The sequence below is a fragment of the Cordyceps javanica genome, chromosome 2, assembly GCF_051103115.1.
Source record: "Cordyceps javanica chromosome 2, complete sequence".
NCBI lineage: Eukaryota > Fungi > Ascomycota > Sordariomycetes > Hypocreales > Cordycipitaceae > Cordyceps > Cordyceps javanica.
The window spans coordinates 1434339-1456613 of NC_139296.1; the positions used below are offsets into that span (position 1 = coordinate 1434339).

Below are 22275 nucleotides of genomic sequence, written 5' to 3' on the forward strand. Positions count from 1 at the left end.
ATCCTAGTTGATTGTGTTCAACCTTCAACCGCCACTATGGGAAAGCTGGCCAGGAAAACATGTGAGAGCAGCAATGGGCCCTCTTGCTCTTTGTCAGGGTACCCCGTCGTTCTTTGAACCATCCTTGCATTTTTGTACAGTTTTGCTAGGCACTATGCACTATGCACTGCTAAAGGACTTCCGACTCAACCTGTAGTATTGTCGCTTTGCAGTCGTACCTGATCGTCCTGATTCATCCTTCATCCCTTTCTTCTTCTTGGTTGTACTGCGAGCATCTGCACTGCAGTCACGGATTGTGCTAGTCCTGTAACTGCCATCTATCGACAGCATGGGGTCTAGCTACGAAGATACGGCAACTACGGCGGCGCCAAAACGGGCAGCTCACATCGACAGTTCTCAAATCGGAGGGCTGCGCATGACTTGTATCATGGCTGGGTAAGACATTTTCACATCCGATATGGAGCATAAATGTGCTAAAGCCTTCATTGGTGTTCGTGGGTAGTCTTTGGATCTGTCTCTTTCTCTCTGCCTTGGAGACCACCATCGTCTCGACAGCTCTTCGAAGCATGTCAAGCGACTTGAAAGGCCTGTCACAGTCCACATGGGTTGTAGTCGCCTACCTTCTTACTTATAACGGTAAGTACACTGCATCTTTTCAGTGCTGTCTGCTCGTGTAAGCGGGCGAAAACTCGCACACCACCAACTTGCGCCCTCACCCCGATATCTGATGTTTCGTAATGGTCTAGGATTTCTCCTCGTATTCTCCAAACTGACCGACATATTCGGTCAAAAGAGTCTACTGATACTGTCGCAACTGATTTTTCTCGTCTTTTCAATGGCCTGCGGGGCTGCCCAGACCATGACACAACTGTAAGGCAAAAACCTGTCCCAAGGAATATACTTACATCATGTTGCATTAGCCGCTGATGTGCTCCAAAAAGGATTGTATTCCGGGCCTTGCAGGGAATTGGCGCTTCCGGTATCTACTCGATCGTCTTTGTGATAATCGGGAAGATTGGCAGCGTAGAGAAAATGCCGCTGTACATGGGGGCCATCACTTCCGTCTTTGCTTTGGCCAGTCTTATAGGTCCCATACTGGGCGGCATCATTGTCAACCATACCACCTGGCGATGGGTGTATTTCATGAAGTGAGCGCTCTTTGAGCAACAGACTGCGGACAAGAGGAGATTCTAATATTTTTTTTTTTTGATCAGTGGACCAGGGGTTGCACTATCACTCTTATTGCTCATCCCTTCCATCCCTGATCTCGGAGAGAAGCTTATGGATAGAGAAAAACTGAAGCAGGTCGACGTCATTGGCGGCATACTCTCTTTGGTATGGCCAACGTTGCTTGTGTTTGCCCTGGAGCAGGGAGGCCAGGCGTATCCGTGGCAAAGCAGCATCATCATCGGAACTCTGGTCGGAAGCGTCATTGGATTCTTCTCATTTGGATTCTACGAGATACGGGTTCAGCGTCTGGGCAAGCAAGAGCCCATGCTGCCCATGAAATTGTTGAGCATCCCAACACTGTTCCCCAACACTCTGTGAGTCACCATGAGCTACTCTAATCAGCGTTGAATACTCATTTCTTCTCGTCAGAGTCATGTTTACCATGGGTGGCTGCTTTTACGCTGCCATATTCCTTCTCCCGCAGCGCTTCCAGGCTGTCAACGGAATTTCTGCCCAGAGAGCGGGGATCAACCTGCTTCCCTTCACCATCGTATCACCAGTATTCTCAGTTCTCTGTGGCATGCTGCTCGCAAAAGTCCAAAAAGTAGCTACCATGGTGCTTGTAGTGTCCTCTGTATGTACAGTGATCGGCATCATCATGCTTGGCACGCTTTCAAGTTCACCTCAAGTCTTTGAATTGAAGACTTACGGATTTGAAGTCATTCTCGCTCTTGGCCTTGGTTCGATGATGCCCCCATTGTTTTTGTTCATCAAGGTCGATCATGATGACTCCAGTTTGGGTAAGTCAATTCTCTTGTCAGCACAATGGCAATTTCAAGCTGCTGTTCTTGTCAATTAACGAGTTTTAGCGGCCATTATGGGCGCAAATAATACCGCTCGCACTCTAGGTGGCTGTGTAGCCGTGGCGATTAGCTCCTCTATCCTTCACGCAGACCTTGTCCCGTCTCTGAGATCATTTCTGTCGCCAAACCAGGTTGAGGCAATCTTGACTTCAACATTAGGAGGCCCAGAGCTAACTTGGTCAGAGAAGATCAAGGTTCAAGAGGCTTATGGAAAATGCTATAATATGCAATTCCGGGCATTGATTGCTTTTGCTGGCGCCAATCTCATCTGCTGCCTGGCATTGTCAATAGTGCGGTACAGTATTGAACGTCGTCACAAGCAGAATGTTCGGCCTTCAAATGCAGCGCTAGAAATCGGGTCCGGTCAATGAATTAAAACATATAGTATAGCCTGTCAAATTTTTACATCACGAACATAGTCCATAGCATGGCCATGCGGGAATGATTAGACTATCATGTGTTGCACTGCATCTAAAGAATGGCTTGAGTAGGGAATGGCCGCTTGAAACATAATTTAGCAACGCAGAAAACCAAGATTCACCCTCGCAGCTTCTTCAAAACTTCCCAGCCACCAGCAGAGAGTGCTTGCGCTTGACGGGCAAGAATATCGCGGTAAACCCAGGCGGAACGGGCGGCTAGCCAGGTCGAATACATAATCGCCGCAGAACTGAGCGCTCCAACCGCATAGAGATCCCAATTCTTGGCTTTATACGCCGGCATTCGCATATCAGCTGTCTGCAAATGCATAGGCCGCAGCTGTTTTCCGTCTTTACTGAATCGCAGTTCATTGTCGTACATCAGCTCTTCAATAAGATCAGCGGCGTGATTCTTGCGGCGCGCAGCAACATGGGCAATACGCTTGAGCCGTAGCACATTGCGCTGATAGGATTCACAATCATCTGCGAGAATTCTTTTGGCTTTGAGGAAAAGCTCGTCCGATGTGAAGCCTAGTTTACTGAGAGACTCGGCCACGCCACCCGCGACCAATCGAGTGGTGTTCGCGATCTGATCAGAAAATATGCCCATGGAGAGCATCGGCTTGCCGTGGTAGAGGCCTTCATTAGCGCTGGATCCTCCGCCATGGGTGAAGTATAGCTTGGTAGAGTGGTGATCCAAGACGGCGCGTTGGGGAGCAAAAAGGGGGAAAATAAAGTCTGGGTGCTTGCTCTCGAGCAATTGTCCCATTGAAATGCTCTCAGTTTTGGCGCCGCGACTGGTCTCGACGGAAAACAGCGCGTCAAGATTGAGATCGGCTCGGCAAGTCTTTCCCATGGCCCAGATCACGCCGTCGATGAGCTTCGCTTTCATCAGGCGAAGCACCCCGGTAAGAATAGCAGACGCATGTTCATGAGGCAGTATGATGTGTGTACCTAGAGCAATGTACAGTACTGACTTATGACTACCCAGGAAGTTCCCGCACTGGTCATCCAGCGGGGGGAAAGTAGGGCTCAAGAGCGGCCCGACCGGGGCGCAGGTCGGAGGCAAGTCCCGCGGAATCTCCAGGCCAAAGAAGGAGTTGACAAAGATCAGATAATCGGGTTTCTGGGGCTTGTGGGGTGGGTAGAAGACGCCGTTATCGCGACGCAACTTCTTGCCCGCCTTGCCAGCCTGTATGATGACGGGTAAATCAGGCAAAAAGAAAATCTCATTCATAATTCGCAGCCACATGGACGTATCCTCTGAGGTCATGGTTCCCGGCAGCTGGAATCCTGGCTTGCCCGGGATGTAAGAGCACGGTAGCTGGAATGACGGCATGTTGGGGCTGACGACGGCGATGGGCAGGTTGTACTCGAAATGAATGTCATTGGCAGCTTCGACAAAAAAATCAGCAATCATCATGGCTGGCCGAGTGGCTGGAGAGTCCATGAGCTTTTTGAGGCCGTGGTAGGTCTGAGGCCAGAACGAGTCCCAAAGATACTTGGAATCCATGGCCTTTCCGATGCCTTTCGAGATATCCCACTCTTGCATGCGTCGGTAATGCGCATCAAGCTGTTTGGAAGTTGGCCCTGGCCCGAGAGTATGGAGCTTAGTGACGAATGCATACTCGGTGATCCAGCCCTCTTGGCCCTCGAGCGTTGCGAATTCTATGATGTGACCGCGTTCCGAGAGCGCTCGGCCAATCTCAAGCACGGGAGCTGTCGATTCCAATTTCTGTTAGCTAGTGGCTTGGATACTCGTGCACGCCCGCCCTCGTCCCCTGGGATCTCCTTGGCCACTAACCAGCATGAGTGAAGCCTCCGGTGGTTACCACCAGCAGGATCTTGCGGGATGGATGCATTTGCGAGTCGTCCATATCGGGAGTGTACTCGAGGCGTCGCCAAGAAGAAAGCAAAAGGCAGAGGCGGGGCCCCTGGAATAAGAGAGAATAGGAGGAGCGCCCGAGTTTGAAGGATGCGACCAGGCTGCGGCCAGGCTGCGCCTGTCCTTTCGGGCTCTAGTCGGTGTCCGATGAAGGGGCAGCGGGCTGAGGAGATGGGCTCCCGTCGTACAGATGGCGTAATAGCCTGAAGCAGGGGCCAAAATTCCCCCGGCCCTATCGGAGTTCGGCGGGTTTTTATTGCCTTGCCAAGAAGACTTGGCAACGGCTCGCTAATTCGATCTGTCCGTTGCTATTTCCGTTTTCAGGCTACTGGTAAGTTCCGTCTTGTTAGAGAAGATGAATAAAGCGGGACTAACAGCTCTACGACGATGTCTAATTCAGTCTTTGAGTTGTGGTTTATGTTCTAGAACAAGAGGAGAATATTACCCCGACTATTTAAATGATGTAGAGTTCTAGTTTTCATGTTCTTATACAGTCTAATCAATACTAGTTTCCTCTACCCCGTCATTCTGGGCGGCGAGCCCCCTCAACGGGTAATTCTTCTCAGACTACCGTCACAGGCCGGCTAATGGGCAGGTCTCGAGAGCTGAACCCAACACTGACCATCATCTCGCCACCAGGGATGCGCCAGTCCTGGGCCTCAACATCCCAGTAACTAATGTCCCGTCGTGTCAGCTCGAAAGATATCTTCTTGGTCTCCCCTACCTTGAGAGGAACTTTCTCAAACCCACGAAGAACCCGGATCGGTGTCCCTGGTGGCACATTCTCGGGCGGGAGGGTCATGTATAGCTGCACGACCGTAGAACCGGCTCTGTTGCCCGTATTTTTGACGGATACAGATGCCGTCACTACGTTTTCCCACAGGCTTGGGCTACCGCCCATGGCCAGCGACGAGTTTCTGGCCGCCGGGGGCAACGCCGAAACTGTTCCGTTATTGGCACAGGGAACCAGGGACAGGTCCAGTTCGGAAGCCAGTGCGAACGTGGTGTAGCTCAGCCCGTAGCCAAATTCATAGAGCGGAGCGATGCCCTCCTTGTCAAAGTGGCGGTAATCGATGTACAGACCTTCGGTGAAGTTGTCCTGCCAGGCCCGCCCATCGGCTGCTTCCGGGCCCGTAATGTTCACGATGGGGGCATTATAGTCTGATGCGTTTGCGGCGACTGTGTAGGGCAGACGGCCCGAGGGGTTGACGTCGCCCCAGAGGACGTCCACGATGGAGTTTCCGCTCTCCTCCCCGGGGTAATGAGCAGCGAGGATTGCGACCACATCAGGATTGTCGGCCCACGGCATGATGTTTGGGCAACCAGAGTGAGTTATCACGACAGTGCGCTTTGGACACAGAGCAGCCACAGCATCAACAAGCTTTGCAGAGTTTCCGTCTGCCTCGAGATCCGTCCTGTCTACACCCTCGGTTTCCCACGTTTTCAGGAACACGAGACAGACGTCTGGCCAGGGGTAGAGCGTGGTCTGCTCGCCGCTCGTCAGCAGTGTCGTGTTGGTGATGTACTGCAACTGAGCGCCAGTCTTCCTGGCACGAGCCTTGATGGCCTCTAGGGGAGGCACGATGGAGCTCGTGCGGCCTCCGCCAGAACCGCCGCCGATAATGACAGTCCCCACGTCGTAGCCGGCGTTGGGGTTAAGGGCCCCAGTCGTTACATCGGCCGCGTCCTCGCCGAAAACGCCAATATTCCGCGGCGAGCTGAGAGGCAGCGTGCCGTTGACATTCTTCAGCAAGACCGTGCCCGCTGACCCCATCTGCCGGATCAAGGCCGCATGGTTGCCACGCACATCACGTCCTGGCGGCGTCGGGGTGGACCGGTTTAATAGATGCGTGCCGGTAATGAAACCAAAGTTCTCAATGGTGAGCAGAGTGGAAGACGGGTCAACCGTGGGGAAGCTCGTCAAGTTCTGTCCGAGATACAGATAGGGCGTCAAAACGCGGCGGACCATGTCGTCGACACGCGCCTCTGGTACGGATCCATCTGCCACCGCCTTGACCAGGTTCGGTCCCCAATAGCTGTGCTGCAAGTCTGAACCGGAGATTGGACCTGGCTGGTTCATGTCCATGCCCGCAATGGCAGTCTCTGCACCAGACATGGCAGCCATGTAGTCCGAGACCACGAAGCCCTCGAATCCAAGCTCGCCTTTCAGGATGTCTGTCAACAAGCGCTTGCTCTGGCAGCTGTAGGTACCGTTGACTCTATTGTAGGCGCAAGTCACGCTCGCCACACCAGCGCGGACGGCGTCTGCAAAGGGCCACAGATAGAGCTCGTGGAGCGTGCGGTCATCGATGTTGGCCGAAATGGCGTCAACCATCTGGCCATCAATCTCAGTCGCCTTTCGCTGAGTTTCTTGTTCGTTTCCTATAAAGTGCTTCGCGTTGGCTTGAACACCTTGACTCTGAACGCCGCGAACTGTGAGCTGCATCGCAACACCAGTCAAATAGGGATCTGGCGAGAATCCTTCCCAGTTACGCCCTCCCATGGCACTGCGCCCCAGCGGGCCGCCGACGGGACTGTCGCGCGTGTCAGTCTGCTATTCTCATAATGGGGGACGGGACCACACGAGGGATTCTCACCCGAGCATAACATGCGCGCCCGAGCCTCTAAACTCCGCGCCGAGAGCCTCCCCTCGCTGGTAGATAAGCTCCCTGTCCCAGGTGGCAGCCATGGTAAGGCCGGATGGGAACACGCTGGCCATGGCGGCAAGTCGAATGGCCGCGGGCCCATCCTGTATGCAGAGTCCGCTGAAGCCGACGCTTTCCACGGGTGCCACGTAGGCCATGCAAGTTCCTGTAAGAGAACCGGTTACAATGGCAACCTTTTCGCGTATGTTCATACGCGCCGCCCATTTTGCAGCTTCGGATCGTGATTGGAGCCATTTCGTCTCGTCTAGTCCGGGACTCGCTTGTCAGAGAAAACCATTCGTCAGTCGATAGAGCTCATCGTACGATCATGTTCCAGTATGTCTCGCACCTGTAGATACTGTTGACCGTAGAGCGTGCACTGTAAGGATTGTCTGCGCTACAAACAAGGCTGCTGCTGACCAGAGCATGATGCAAATCGGGACAACGTGGCGTGCGCACTATAATTGGATATCTCCGCTAAAATGAGAGTCTTACAGCGGCTCGTGGCCAGCCCGTTCCATGAGGCGCCATTGTGTTGATCGAAGCCTTTATACTGTCGAATCGCGCTGCTGTTTCGCGAACAAGCCACCGGGGCGTGAGGGTAAGGCGTGATCCTTCTGTGTTTCTTCTACGCCCCGTGTCACTGTCGATAATGGGGGGTTTTCTAGTGTCGATCATCACTGTCGGTAGGTTTTCTGATCAGACGAGGCGCCGATTTGCCTTCATTTTGGTTCAGCCACTAGTTACTGCTACCGTAAAGCCGGAGGCGCGGAGTCGATGTTTCGCTTGCTGAAAAGAATTCCGACGTGGTGATACTCTGTCGCATCTATACTGTATTCTCACAGCGATTGAAAGCTCCTCCCTCGAAATCTCTTAGCTACTCGATGAGAAAACGAGGCCCAAGAGGTCGGAGAGGTCGTTGGTCAACCAGCGCAGAGCAACGAGTTCCAGCAGGCTCGGCCCCCGGCCGGCTCGGCACGTTAGCTTCCAAGAAGGGCAAAATCCGTGACCTGGGTATGCCACATGGCGCGGCTGGTTACTCCCAAGCAAGGATGGACCAGCCAGGTACCAGCCCCTGTCATCAGATACCGAGGTGTCATGGTCGATGAAGATAGTACATCGATTTCCGCGGAGATTCAACCACAATTAATGTATACTAAGTGGCGTGAGCAGCTTTACCGAGCCTCTTCGCGCTCAAACAGGGGCATTTACTAACACTCGGCACATCATGCCGAAATGGAAGGCTAAAAACTGGTATTTGTGGGCTGTCAGGCTCGCTAACAACTTCAGATCAGTTGAAACATGTCCATTATCAGGCTTTATTGACGCAACTGCAACCCCACCTCTGTCTTTCTGGCGCAGGGACAGCCATTGTTTAGGCTAGATGAGCCGCTGAGGTTGCACGTCGGACCAACCGAACCAGCTGGTTCCCACGACTTCGGAGCCCCTAATTATATTCGTTGCAATCTGCAGATGAAGAGACTAAACGAGTCTGAGCGGCACTGATGCAGAAATGATCGGCCATGGCGTACGGAGTAAATATCCTTGTGCTATTGGAACGACTATCTTAAGCTATCGGATACAACCTGCGTTAGTGAAAGGAGTGAACTTGCATACGATGATAGCCTCCCCAGAGGACAGCTGCCCCCAACATTTGCCATCCCTTGCCCCGTCATGTATGCCCCGCATGAATGTAGCCTGCTTCCCAAACTGGCAATGTGGTCTCTCAACACTGAAACGATGATTTTCAGCTGGAGCGAGCGGCTGATGCCCAGCTGTCCTAGAGACAGGTCGAACGTTTCGATGGTGTTGGTGCTGGATGCAGTGTAGGCAAACTTGCCCGACAGATGCTGAAAATGGGTACGGATGATATCCAGTTGATAGCGATCCTCCGTACCCGTGACGGCAATGTCCAGCAGTATGTCGTTGTATGTGTGTAGAAGTTGAAGTATCGGCGCTTTGATGAGGCCAAAAACGGTACGCTGGTCGTCAATGAAGCCGTAGCACATGCCGCTCTCGAACTCTTGTGTACACCTTTGGCACAGCTCACACACCAAGTCGATGAGCTCCTTTCCTGGCGTCAACAATTCATTGATGGCGCCCAGCGTGCTTCGGGTCGGCAACAGCGCCGATCCCTCGCTGTCCGGGGATGTTCGACGTCTTGCGCGGGCCATCTGCTGGTGTAAGCGGCCGAGCGCTTGGATGATGTCGGGCAGTTCCTTGCAACTCCCTGGACCTCTGCAGCTTTGCGGCACGTCTGCGTCCATGCTGGAGTCTGTATTGCTCTTCTCACTGCCAGGCTTCTGACACTCCAAGTTGCTTCCCAGTTCGTGGTCGAGCATGGCCAGCTGAGGGTCGGCAGGTAAGGACTCGAGCCATAGCAGGCTCGTGGGGGATTGGAAGCCGGAGTGCTCGACTGAGGAGAAGTCCGTGGTTTCAGAGTCGTATAGTGAATCGGTATGGCTGCCGAAAATCATGCCCGGCATCATCATTCCTGTTGTTGTCGGTATCGTGCATGCCGTGCTTGGCGTGAAGTTGCCGCCACCGTGACCCGATGACTCGACAGAAGACACGGGCTGCGATCTAGACTCGGAATTCGAAGAGTTGCTCTCTGTATAGTTTCCCGCAGACTTCTTGGGCCGACCTGGCCTCAGGGGCTCGCTGTATACACATGTTTCGCCATTCTGAATGCAGCGGTAGCAAGGGCCGTTGGCTGCACTTTGCGAACAGCGTAGTTTCCGCTCATGACATCTGTCACAGGCCAGCCGCACTTGTCTTGCCACTTTGTTTTTCGGCGGTGACGCTCGCATTTTGACGTTTTTTGCGTTGTTTTGGTGCAAAGACACAAAGATGAATAACTTGTTATCACGCTGCGGATAGTAGACCAACTTGGCTTATACAAGTTTAAGTTTAGGAAAAAGATTGGAGCGTCACAAGTCTGTCGCCCTGGCTTGAGCTGGTGCCTACCCCGATTCGAAGTGGTCCTTACTAACCCTTGCAGGTGTCAGACCAAAAGGTGAGAAAATTAAAAACACTATATGTAGTTGATTGCTGCTGGTAATTACTGTTTTATCTAGCCTATGGTAACATAACTATGGATGGCTTCTGTCCCCTTTTACCTAGGGCATCTCAATCATATACTCCGTAGTAATAAGCTAACTAGTTGATACTCCATCGGGCGCCTCATCCCATCATGCTCGCGATTTTTCTTCTCGGGCCATGACGGTCAGGGATCCAAGCAGAGAAGATTGGTGCTCGTTCAATCGTTAAAATGTTAGCTGACATGTACCGGGAAGGAGTGTGACCCTGGATACGAAGCTCTTACTTCTTATCTGTTGCTCATTGAAGAGGCTTGTCGGGAGGCGCTTTATTGATTCCGCGGTCTGGAGGCTCGGGGCCTCGTCGATTGCCCGGCTTATGCCTTAATCGGATAATAAGCCACAGCTAGACTCGCCTTGCGTAACTGAGCTGGAAGGATTGCTGAAGGATGCTGCCCGGCTAACTAGCGCTCGACGGATGGGGGCTGCGAACTTGTGGCTGCCTTATGGGTACACGGTGTAAGCCGAATATTTCGAGCGGCCGGGTGGTGCTTGAATCTACAATATGTATCAATCATAGAATCAAAGTAAATTTCATTTGATCACGGGCTTATTCGGCCGAGGTTCAAGTTATTCCATTCACTGATCGTACCTCACGAGGACTGTATTTGCGATGCTGTTTCCCCATTAACATAGCAATTAATGTGGCAACATAGGCAGCCAATTAGCAAAGAAGCACCGCAGCCTTACAGATATTTATTACACGTGGCGATCAAGGCAGTGTTTCTGGGGCTTGCACGGAAGGGGGAGGCGTACGCAGATGAACTTTTCGCTGGTTCAGACACCCGCCGAGTTGGCTTTGGGGAGCTATTTCAAAACCATCATAATAGCCAGCTGCGTAGATGAACTGACGGCGGAACTTTGGCGCTATTCGGCACCGCGGACAGTATGACGCGCGAGCAACGCCGTCACTGACATTGTCTGGTCGCTTGGGGTGCAGAAAGAATGCAATCAAGCCAACGCCTTGAATAGAGATAGCATAAAGCAGCAATCTACTGCGGCATGGCATAAGCATAAGACGACACTATTGCCGCCCCCTCCGGCGCAAGACAAACTCGGTATGCTATAACTAGTCAAGCCTACTAACACTGGTGTATTTTGGACCATGGCACTTGTGGCTGTTTTTTATCGAAGAGCTGCTAGCTACTGCACTACTCGATGTTTTGGCTATGCATTGGGGTAGCACCAGTCTCAATGGCTGCGAACGAGGACCTACGTATCCTCACAAGGGCTGAGAGGGTCATTCAGGAGTCCTTATGCGTGTCCGTCCAGATTACACCCAAGAGCCGATGTGAGGCGCTTATATAGCTGCAAAAACGGCCGCGTTCTTCCGCTCACTTGGCGTATATTGGTGCAGAAATGTTGTGGACAAGCGTGCAACCGGTACTAGAGAGTCTACCTTTCAGCCAAGCCTGTGCAATAGTAGAGCTGCGCGTTCTGGGCGGTCTAAATTTCATCAGCACTTTGAGGCTTGAAAATTGAGGCACGTGGTTCTTGTTCATTGACTGACTACATGATATAACATGCAAATGACTTCCCTTCAACTCGCTAGTATGACTTAAAAACGGCTTTGACAGGGCTCTACATCTCGCCGGGTCGGCTTTGCGCAGAGCTTCGTGAGAGGCAGACATTTCGCCTCCACTGTGCAAGTCACTCAGCTTCATCGCCAAGTCCTGCCGCGCACCGCGCATCGGCGTAGGGCAGCGGGCGTTCCGCAAGGTTGCCAAGCCACGGACGCGATCTGATGCCGGCTAAACGAACTGGTGCCATCCTGCCGCACTCCCTCGCTCACTTTGTTAGCCAAATTATGGTCGGCCACGCCATCGCTTTCGGAAAAGATCAAGTTTTTAGAGTTGACTATGATTTGCTACAAGATGAGTGTTGGGGGGGGGGGGACTGGAAGGAAGAAGGGCTGGTAGTAGCGGTCGTGTTAGTTGAAGTTGTATGCGCGGTGATTTCATCTGCAACATACATCGGAGAGCACTCGTAGGCATTGATCAAGACAAACCTGGGCCCGCTGAACTCTCTTTCCAGGCAATTAGTGGTATACTGCTTTGTAGAGCTGGCAGGAAGGTGAAGACACAAGATCTTCAGGTAGGGGCCATCTTGCGATGGTCAATAATTTTCTATATTCATCGTTACTGATTAAATTACTTCATTTATTACATTTTTTCCCTTGGCACTATCTTTTTTTTTTGTCATGGGTTGACATCTGTTAGCTCTGGATTGCGACTGTATGAGTACTGTTGTGGATTTGGACCACAACACAGTCTTACAATCCATCCCTATCTGCGAATGATGAGATGCGTAGTTGAAATTTGAAGGAAGCTACAGCTGCGACGAAATTCAGGAAAGGCGGCTGAAGGGGTGGCCGTAACTCGGTTGGCAAAGGTAAATAGCCTTACAACGCAGCGATTCTGCACTTGCGATCAGATTATCAACGGTATTGCAGGACTCATTGATTTGATTGGAAGCAACGGAGAGATGATTCAATCAGATTGAAACAACTTTAACCTCCGTTGAACTTGTGACACGTTATTACTTGCACCTGAGAGTAGCCGAAATGGCCATGTCCGCTCAAGAGTTAGCCAGACAAAGCCCGGTCAAAGACGAAATGCTAGTTGCAATTTTCGCCCGTTCAACACGCCATATGTGTTTCTCAAATAGCAGAGTTTATGAAATGTGTTCCTTTCAGAAAAGCTGTGTGTCAGAGCTACTTTAGTCATATCAACACCTTGTCGGGCTTGAGATATCGGATACGCTAGTGAGACTGAGTCACATATAATCAATTTCAATGGTCATGGTCCAGTCATATTTACCAACATGTATATAACAGGAGCCAATCTAGCAATATACGCAAGAAAGGGCTTCTAGCGCAGTCTCCCATTCAAAATGGCCACCCCTTTGCACTATTTGAACTCACACAAGCGCCCGAGTACCGAGGCCGGGGCCGTACTGCTCGAAACCAGCCGCCTGATCATTCGTCGTTTCCTAACGACTGATGCCCCAAGTCTTGCAGTTGCGCTGAATCACAAAGAGGTCGTGGTTCAGTTGAGTGACCGCTTCAAGCATCCGTACGAAGAGTCTGACGCCGCGACAGCAGTTGAACAGTCGTTTCCGTCGGAGCACGACAATCAGTTTTCAGCGGCCTACCCTAGAAGCGTCGCAGTCTGTATCAAACCAGACACGGTTGACAATTCATCCCCGGAACCATGGCTCATTGGCAGTATCATTGCACATGCAGGCACAGGCATGGCCTACCGGACATGGTCCATAGGGTACGCACTGACTCCAGAGGTCTGGGGTAAGGGATACGCAGCGGAAGCAGTGACTGGGTTCAAAGACTGGTTGTTCGATACGTGGCCACGCCTTGCCCGAGTGGAAGCCAGTGTGTATTCCACCAACATCGCGAGTGCCAGGGTGCTTTTGAAAGCTGGCTTCAGTGAGGAAGGGCTCCGGAGAGCTTGCTTGGAGAAAAACGGCGTTTTGATTGATACGCGCCAGTTTGCGATACTGAGAGGCGGCGACTGCTAGGTTCAACTAGCTGGCGCCACCAACCGTCAACGGCATCTAACTGTTTTTTTTTAAACGATGAGCGGGAATTGATGGTCATAAGAAGTGTCTGCAATGCATTCTGTAATTTCGATCTGACGATGCGAGATATAATATCTGCTGAAATTCATGTGGATGGCGGCCGTGCATCGCCGGTTCGAGTAACTACGTTTCCCCGCCACCTACTTTTTCGCGTGACTGAACTGCCCATGTTAGCTGCAGTTGGCCAAGCTCTTCCGCCACGCTCTTGTCACAAGAACCTTTCATCAAACTGGTCGTCAGCACCTATTATCAGGGACAGACCTTCCTACTCAGTTGTCGCTCACAAGAGTATTATTCTTAATTTTATAGTGCCCGATATTCACTTTACCCTGCGCACAAGCCTCCGCGCCAAAGATGGAAGACCAATTTGGTGGCCGCACCGACGACGATTTGTTCTACGACGACGATTTCGAGCCAGTCGATGGCGTAACTACCATCATCCATGATGACGTGCCAGTCGAGATCTCTTCATGCTACATCACACACTCAGATTTGGTACCGCACCCTGCGGATCTCGAGTCTGCGCTTGCGCCAATCGCTGCGGCCGCTGCCGCGGCAGGCAAAAGGAAGGGACGTCGACGACGCAAGTCCAAGTCCCCCAAGGCGCCGCCGCCGCCGCCGCCGCCGCGAGGAGGTCTTGCGTTTTCCAGATTCGCAGACAAGCCCGTAGAGCCGCTGGAGACTCAGCCGACCCAAAAGTCCGAACCACAGTCACCGAAGCCACCGTCGACGACGACGACGGCGACGACGACAACGACAGCGACAGCGACGACGACGACGAGCCAGGACCAGACGAGTGGCGAAATCAGCACGGCCGCTGTCGCAGCAAATGTCTCTGCGCCGAGAGATAGGAGAAGTAATGCAAGAAACCAGGGGAAGCTTGCCGAAACTTCGACCGACGCACGCGCGCAATCTGGCGCCAACCCTCGTCAAAAGTTGACAGAGCAAGAATTGACTGCCAAAATGGAGAAGATGAAGCTGCTGTCGGCAGAAAAGACGCGCAAATTCGAAAAGGCCGAAAAGGATGAGAAGCAACACGCAGAAGCTTACGCGCGCGGGATGGAAGAGGCGCGACGTCAGCGTGCCGAGACTGCAGAGAAGCGACGGCAAAACGAGGAGCAGCGTCGTCGCCTCGAAGAGGAGCGCACAAAGAACAGGGAGCGCAAGCTCAAGGCCATCAACATGAAGCAGGGCGGCTGGGACGAAGGCAAGGAGGCCGTCGGCGAGGAAGAGTCGCAGCGGCCGGCTCGTGCGGTGAATGGCGGTGTTCGCGGGTCCAAAGGCGCACGCGGGTCAGGGTTGCGCGGGAGCCGTTTCGCACGAGACTCTAGCGAGGGAGAAAAGTCGGCGACACCGGATCGCACAGACACCGACAGATCCCTGGATGAGCGACCTCGTCGTGGTAGCCGTGGGAGAGGCAGCCGCGGCGAGGGACGTGGCGGGCGCGGAGCACGCGGCGGCCGCGGTGGCCGTGGCGGCGGCTCCGACAACGGGCGCAGTCCGGCGGCGGCGGCTCACGCAGCCACCAAGGAAGATTTCCCGTCGCTGCCTGCCAAGCCGGCATCTCAGAACGAACCCGTGGATGATGCGAAGAAGCCTGCCGTCCTGGCGCCGTTGCCGCGCTTTGCTCCAGCCATCGGGAAGTGGGACGATGAGATGGAGTTTATGGAGGAAATGAACACGGTCGCTTCCAAGAATTAATGTATTATGATTTATATTACGGTGTCACATGGCAGCATCATGTCGGTAGCGCAGGCACACAAGGGTATGGCAAAAACAGACTGTTACAATGGGAGGCGGCGTCAATGATTTTTTTTTTCTTGTATTAGTACTCTGATATCACGCGCGAAGCGAAACACGATGACTGCGCTGTTTTGGAAATAATTTGACCAAGCACAGGACTGATTTTAAATGGAAAGCGTTTCAATCCCCCGTCTCGCAAAGATGCTGTTTTGTGCCAATGTCGTGTTGTGTCAAAAGGGTATACATTTATGTAAAGGGTTGCAAGCTCCTGACTAACTCCGGTATATGTACAGATCCTTTTGAAATTTCATTCCCAAGCCACCCAAACACCATTAGCCTCCTCGATACCAGTTTGCACAAAGCTCTCATGGGCGCAACCCCTTTCGCATGCACTACAGTTCTACCACCCACCACGATAACCACGACCGCCTTTCCCTCTATACCCTCCGCCCCCGTGCCCTCGGGGGCCCCTTGGGCCGCCGCCACCACCGCCAGGCCCATCGTCGTCGTGCATCGTCCTGGCTCTAGTCTTCATTTCTCTCGGGAAGGCATCGTAAGTCTTGCGCATCTGCGCGAAGCCCAGGTGCATCTTGCCGTAAAAGTGATCCGCCAGACGGCGGTCATTGTCCAGTCGACTGAGGTACGCGCCGCAGACATCGCAGACCTGCAGCTTTTGGTGACCCGATGGGCCAGAAGTGTCCGCAAGGGCCTTGAGCTCCTTCTCCTTGTCCGCCTTTGCTTGCATCGCTTGGCGTACTCGGAACAGTTCGTCCTGCGCGCGCGAGACCTCTGACATGGAGCCGAGTATTTCTACTTCGAGGAGGCCGTTATGAATTGATGTGTTGAGATCAGAAATCGCTTTCAACTACAAGACGAGATTACCAGTTAGCAACAGCATGGCAGAGGATTGGTGTAGACAGGTCAGGTCCTAGCATGCTCACCATCACGTTGGTCTGTCTGATCTCTTCTGGGGTCTTTTTTAAGCGTCGCTGGGCAGCCTCTATGCCTCTGTTACACTCATCAATGTACTGGTATAAATGTCGGATGTAATCGTATTCAAAACCGAGCTTGCTCTTGTCGCGTTCAGACATGGCATCGTATTCAGTCTTGAGAGCTTCGGAGTGGATTTTCGGGCAAGGGCCCAGATCTTGTTTCGTATTGGTAAAGAGTATATGAGGGCATGTGCCGGCGATGTATGAACGACACAACTTCGGGTCGGAGAAGGAAACTTTGGCGGCTTGCGACGTCACGGATGCGCCCATGAGCTGCTCAAGCAGCTTTCGTTGCTCGGCGGCCATGGTCAAGACGCGGCTGTATATATGTGCTGTCGCAGTCTTGTATGCAGTTTTTTGGCGGGTAAGCGATTCAGCAGACTGTATGCCGGGATTCAGGGAGGATTCAAGAATCAATGCTCATCGACCAAGTACAGCGGCTGATAGCAAAGCTATTCCTGAAGTCTTTCGCTCCTAGCCTCGTCCGACGCCAAAACCACCGAAGGCAGGCTAAATTTTGCCACATGCGACCGCCTGCCAGCGCCCCCACGTTGCCTTTCTTCACTGCAAGCCCGCCACGTCGCCTAAGATCGAGCCGAGTATAGCGGCAAGCTAGGCTGAGAGCTTCCTCTGATGCCTCGCTTCCTCCCTTTTAATCGCCAAGCATTATATCGGACTGAGATGTAATATCAGCCGCACCGAGCGCGGAAGATCTACACTCTTCTTTTCACAATGGCGCGGCTACTGTCACTCGTTCTTTTCCTTCTTTCCGGTATCCTGGCATCTGCTTCGACCGACTACCATGAGCAGCTGAATCTACGACCGTTGCCCCTATCAGGCTTGCTTGCAAGCTTCAACTTTCGATCCAACGTCACATTTGACGATTTCGAAACGCGAAATTTCAGAATATTCCCGAGATCACTTGCGCAAATCCTACAATACGCCGGTACGCGCGAGCTACACTTGCGATTTGCACTCGGACGCTGGGACACAGAAACATGGGGAGCCCGGCCGTGGGATGGGCGCAAGGAGGGCGGGCAGGGAGTCGAACTCTGGGCATGGTTGGACGCGCAGTCCGAGGAAGAGGCAGACAAGAAGTGGCTCATCCTCACCAATGCGCTTTCTGGGTTGTTCTGTGCTAGTCTCAACTTTATTGACGAAACAAGAACCATCCGTCCAGTCATGTCCTTCCAGCCAGAAGGCGACCATTCAGAAGCTATTCTTGCCAACACACGGCTGCTTCACGGGGTGCTGCCACATGAAGTTGTTTGCACGGAAAATTTGACACCGTTCTTGAAGCTGCTCCCTTGCAAAGGCAAGGCAGGTATCGCGAGTCTGCTTGACGGTCATAAGTTGTTCGATGCCTCCTTTCAAAGCATGGCCATTGATGTGAAACCCATTTGCGACGCTGAGGGTAAGTGCGTCCTACAGATGGAGGAAACAATCGACATGGTTCTTGATATCAACCGATCGAAGCGGCCCAGAGGTATGCCGACACTTTTGCCAGGCTTCTGTCAACCAGCACGCTAACGACTACTTCAGACAACCCGATCCCGCGGCCGCCCAACGAAAATGAGCTTGTCTGCGACACCTCCAAGCCCTATCATGCACACAATATTTGCTTCCCCGCCGATCACATGCTCGGCCAGGACTGGACATTGTCACAAGTCTTCGGTCGGCCCATGCAGGGAGCTTGCCCACTTACCGACGCCTCTGTGCCTCCAATCTGCCTTCACATCCCCCATACACGGAGTGTGTACTCGTCGGAAGGGGCGCATGAGATCAAAGACGCCGAGAAACCCAAACGATGCTACAATATACCTGCAGATGGTGAATTCACTCTCGTCTTGGCGCAACCAGACGTTGCAGAGGTTGGCAAGGGCCTCGAGGTCAATGAGCCTGAAACGCCGCTGCTGTTTGCCGAACGCAGTCTGACTGGCTATGGCCAAGAACGTGGTGGTGTTCAGGCGATTCTTACCAACCCCAGCGACGAAGAAGTCGAGTTTGTCTACATGGAGTCACTGCCATGGTTCATGCGCATCTACCTCCACACCCTGTCAACACGGATCCAGTCCAGTGGATCTGTGGCGGCAGGCAATAACGCCAGCGATATTATCAAGGAGATTTACTATCGCCCTGCCCTTGATCGTGAGCGCGGCACGCAGCTGGAACTCCTTGTCCAAATTCCACCTCGCTGCACCGTTTTCCTCACTTACGCGTTTGAAAAGTCTATTCTAAGATACACGGAATACCCCCCCGATGCAAACCGCGGTTTCGATGTGGCAGCCGCCGTCATCACAACCTTGCGGCCAAAGGCAATGAGCCTGCGAACCACTGGACTGTTACTCTACCTCCCCACGCCGGATTTTAGCATGCCATACAACGTCATCATCTTGACGTCGACCGCCATCGCACTCGCCTTTGGCGGCCTATATAACATCATTGTGCGCCGCATGGTCGGCGCAAATGAGGTTGCGCCATCAGCGTTGAAGCTGAAGCTTGATAAGCTCATTTCACGTATAAAAGGAAAATCTGCAGCAACGTAACGTCTTTTCAGCTTGTTTTGGCGCTTGTATAACAATGTTGGTTTGGTTTGTGTCTGAGACACTTTTGCCAACTTAGAGATGAGGCCATTGGTTTTGCAATACATCGTGACCAGATAGAACCTCAGTCAAGCTGCTATCTCCAATCAAATAAGAATACCATGGTTTGAAACTAGTGTGATGCGTCAAAATTTTTCCTTGTCTTTGTGTTTTTCTTGCAATCATCTATGGCCAAGCGGCCAAGGCGCCAGTTGACGACGTGGCTTGTCTGGGCACATGCACCATTCGCTGAACTGGAGCTCATCCCTTGGTAACGGACGATGCTCGGCCTGTCAGAAAGGATGTCGAAGAGGGCCTTTTTAATTCATATTATGTAACGGGACGTTTGACATTACTGCTTCTCCTCAGCTCATATGTCTCGTCCCCGCTGCTGCCCTGTTTTTGTCCTCATCTGTATCTTGACTATTTGCCTCCACTTGCGCCGCTTCTTGACCACTCAAAATTCCCAGTATAACAACTTGTGGTGCATAGAAAGATTTTCCAATGTGCAGTTTATCGGCGGGAACAAAAATGTCAAAGGTCCTTGGTACAATAAATCCAAGCGCAATGATGATCATGACCACATGTGAAGTGGCGAAGGCAAAAATATGCAGAGGGTCGTTGCGAACAGCATAAAACGATGGGTAAGCAAATGAAAATGTAATTGCCATGATAGGCGCAGATATATAGCGAAGGATAGGCCCCCAGACGATTGGGATGCTCCAGTTCTTGCCGATTGCCACGACATTGTTCAGGTCGCGACAAAGCTGATTTGCCTAGCATTCATGAGTATTGTGGCTTACAATCTTGCCATGTACAAATTAGACTTACTGAATAGCACGAAAGCCACCAGAACTTGTTCAGGAGACCGTTTCTGCCCCAAAATGATGGGGCCAAGGAGTCGGGCGATTTAGCCAACACAACAGAAACACACGCGCCAACAATGTATATACCGAAGCCGGTCCCTGCTCCGGCCTCGGCGCTGACAGACTGAGCCACAGCAACTCCGAGGACCATGGCAAGAACGTAGGCCGAATTGTATATACCATATGCTGCAAGGCCAACCTGACCCACGACATCAACATACCGGTAGAAGCTCGTGATCGCAACGGCCTCGCACCACACAACAAATATCAGGGCTAAGTTATTTGTCCAAGTATCGACAGCATCCAGAAGGTAAAAGCCAAACTCTGTGCAGTACAGAAGTGAGAGACAAAAGGACACGAGGATGATGCCGGTAGAGATCCGCGTTCGAGAAGTGTGTTGGCCCCAGTTGGTGTCGCAAATCATGGTAACGAGGGACTCGACAAGAGCAAAAGCGGAACTTAGACCAAGCAACGCCAGCGTCAGAAAAAACAACACAGCCCAGACATTAGCTCCGGGCATCTCAGCCAGAGCCAAGGGGTATGTAAGAAAGCCGACCGTAAACGTGCCAAGTGTGACGCCCTGATCTGGCTCGTATCCTAGATAGCCAATCACGCCAAAGACGGCGAATCCGGCAAGTATCTCGTAAAGAGAGTTGCTGAAGGCAATAATGATGGCGTCCTGGACAGCATTTGAGTATTTGCTGTTATAAGAAGCGTAAGAAGTGAAATAGCCAAAGCCGACGCCGATTGAGAAGAAGATTTGACCCACGGCGGCTTGCCAAATATCGCCGCCAGCAAGCTTGTCACTGTGCCATTCCGCAAAGTATAGTTTGATCCCGTCAATGGCGTTCGGTAGCGATAATGAGCGACCAATGAGAATGAACATCATGATGATTGGGAGACCCATCGTGATGTATACTGCTCGGCCAGTCACCCCGACGCCTTTGTACATGCAGAGGTAGACAAGGAACCAGATAAAGGCTACCCATCCGACTGTCTCTCCAATCATACCACGAGCAGCATAAGTGACATAACTTGTAACTGTGCTCCCACTCGTAGCGCCGGGAATTGGGTCTGGGTTTCTGATGACGTCCCCCATGTAGAATTCCTCACCTCTGCCGGTCCATGGCAAAGGGCTCTGAAAGGAGGATCTAAAGTACCGCATAATCCATGCGATAATAGGAACGTAATATGTGGCAACGACATAGCCGTTCATGATAACGCCTAGGCCAATACCCTTTGTTCGATTGTTGAGTCCGTGAAAGGCGACAACGGCGCCGCCGCGATACGCCTGCCCGATCGAGATCTCTAGAATCAGAATCGGAATTCCAAGGAAAAACAGAGCAATGAAGTACGGGATAAACCACTGCACGCCATTGTTTGCGAAAACTACCGAGGGGTAGCGCAGCATGTTTCCGAGGCCAATAGCGCCCCCCTAAGAGCGATCTTTTAGTAAATTATACAAGTAGAAGGCAACGAACAGTTGCGTACCATTGCAGCGAGGACAAAAGCGGCCCGCGAAGGCCATTTATCGCGGCCATCTTCTTCTTTCTCTGCGTCCGGCGAGAGGAATCGGTATACCCTCTTTACTAAAGATGCCATGATCAAATCAGCGTAAAGTAAAACTAACAAGGAAGTAAATTTACAACACAAAACCAGGAGCTCCTGGAATGCTGCTGTCGAGGTCTCATCATCCTTCTTATAACAAAATATAGACAAAAAGGCACTTGCTCAAGCCGTGTGTGAACCCGCGATTTTCTTGGCTGACTTCACCATTGTAAATTAGAAGCCTTGGTAGAATATGAGCTAAGCGTTCGCCGAGACTCAGCTAACAATCTTGGGCATCTATGAACCAAGAGACAGCGAATCACATTGCGGGAGTGCGCCGCGCACTTATACCCAGCCTGCTGCGCCCAGATGCCAAATGACAAGTCCGGCCCTAAAGGGGTATGGGTGCGCGGTGAGGCTTCTTCGCGAACTATCATGAATAAGGAAAAAAATAAGGCTCTGCTAGAGTAGTAATTATGCCGATCTCTGCCATTAAAAGCTGCGCCCAGAGTTTTAGCCTGCCAGGCGACATGTTCATTAGCTAACTATCGACGCGTGCGGCGACGACAAGACGAATTAGTGGAGAGAAGGCGTTGTCCCCAGACTCTTGGCAGCAGTTGAATTAAAAACGACTCGGCCTTGGCTCGCATGTGAGCAAACCAGAATGAATGAAGCGAACGGGAAGGATTCAATCATCTACCCTGGGCACGGTTCCTACCAAACAGCAGGTTGTATATAGTACGAACTTCGGCATCGCTTGTTGCGGCACAATTTCTCAGTCATGCATGAAATGAACTGCGTATATTCGCCGTTTTGCTCTTTCATATGTAAAGCCTTATCATTGCCAAGCATTGTACCTCATTATCGAGCGGC

The 22275-nt window shown here is 52.1% G+C and overlaps 7 protein-coding genes across 7 annotated transcripts; 3 read left to right on the forward strand and 4 right to left on the reverse strand.

Moving 5' to 3' along the window:
* Positions 1–1032: 1032 nt before the first annotated feature.
* Positions 1033–2029, forward strand: V2A60_002923 (uncharacterized protein; the record flags this gene model as incomplete). Its single annotated transcript, XM_083254267.1, has 3 exons — positions 1033–1148; positions 1215–1544; positions 1600–2029. The coding sequence occupies 3 exons, from the start codon at positions 1033–1035 to the stop codon at positions 2027–2029; spliced, it is 876 nt and encodes a 291-aa protein (XP_083110393.1).
* A 541-nt stretch (positions 2030–2570) lies between these two features.
* V2A60_002924 (glycosyltransferase) lies at positions 2571–4326 on the reverse strand (the record flags this gene model as incomplete). The annotated part of the gene is made up of 2 exons (XM_083254268.1): positions 2571–4168; positions 4254–4326. 2 exons carry the CDS (start codon positions 4324–4326, stop codon positions 2571–2573), a joined length of 1671 nt encoding a protein of 556 aa, XP_083110394.1.
* A 570-nt stretch (positions 4327–4896) lies between these two features.
* Positions 4897–9465, reverse strand: V2A60_002925 (glycoside hydrolase superfamily; the record flags this gene model as incomplete). Its single annotated transcript, XM_083254269.1, has 3 exons — positions 4897–6868; positions 6932–7259; positions 8691–9465. 3 exons carry the CDS (start codon positions 9463–9465, stop codon positions 4897–4899), a joined length of 3075 nt encoding a protein of 1024 aa, XP_083110395.1.
* Positions 9466–14025: 4560 nt separating this feature from the next.
* On the forward strand, positions 14026–15372 carry V2A60_002926 (uncharacterized protein; the record flags this gene model as incomplete). Its single annotated transcript, XM_083254270.1, has 1 exon — positions 14026–15372. The coding sequence occupies one exon, from the start codon at positions 14026–14028 to the stop codon at positions 15370–15372; it is 1347 nt and encodes a 448-aa protein (XP_083110396.1).
* A 442-nt stretch (positions 15373–15814) lies between these two features.
* Positions 15815–16712, reverse strand: V2A60_002927 (LUC7 domain-containing protein; the record flags this gene model as incomplete). Its single annotated transcript, XM_083254271.1, has 2 exons — positions 15815–16279; positions 16356–16712. 2 exons carry the CDS (start codon positions 16710–16712, stop codon positions 15815–15817), a joined length of 822 nt encoding a protein of 273 aa, XP_083110397.1.
* A 426-nt stretch (positions 16713–17138) lies between these two features.
* Positions 17139–18952, forward strand: V2A60_002928 (GPI-anchor transamidase subunit GPI16; the record flags this gene model as incomplete). Its single annotated transcript, XM_083254272.1, has 2 exons — positions 17139–17892; positions 17949–18952. The coding sequence occupies 2 exons, from the start codon at positions 17139–17141 to the stop codon at positions 18950–18952; spliced, it is 1758 nt and encodes a 585-aa protein (XP_083110398.1).
* Positions 18953–19353: 401 nt separating this feature from the next.
* On the reverse strand, positions 19354–21456 carry V2A60_002929 (sodium:neurotransmitter symporter family protein; the record flags this gene model as incomplete). Its single annotated transcript, XM_083254273.1, has 3 exons — positions 19354–19764; positions 19820–21289; positions 21346–21456. The coding sequence occupies 3 exons, from the start codon at positions 21454–21456 to the stop codon at positions 19354–19356; spliced, it is 1992 nt and encodes a 663-aa protein (XP_083110399.1).
* Between the last annotated feature and the right edge of the window lie 819 nt (positions 21457–22275).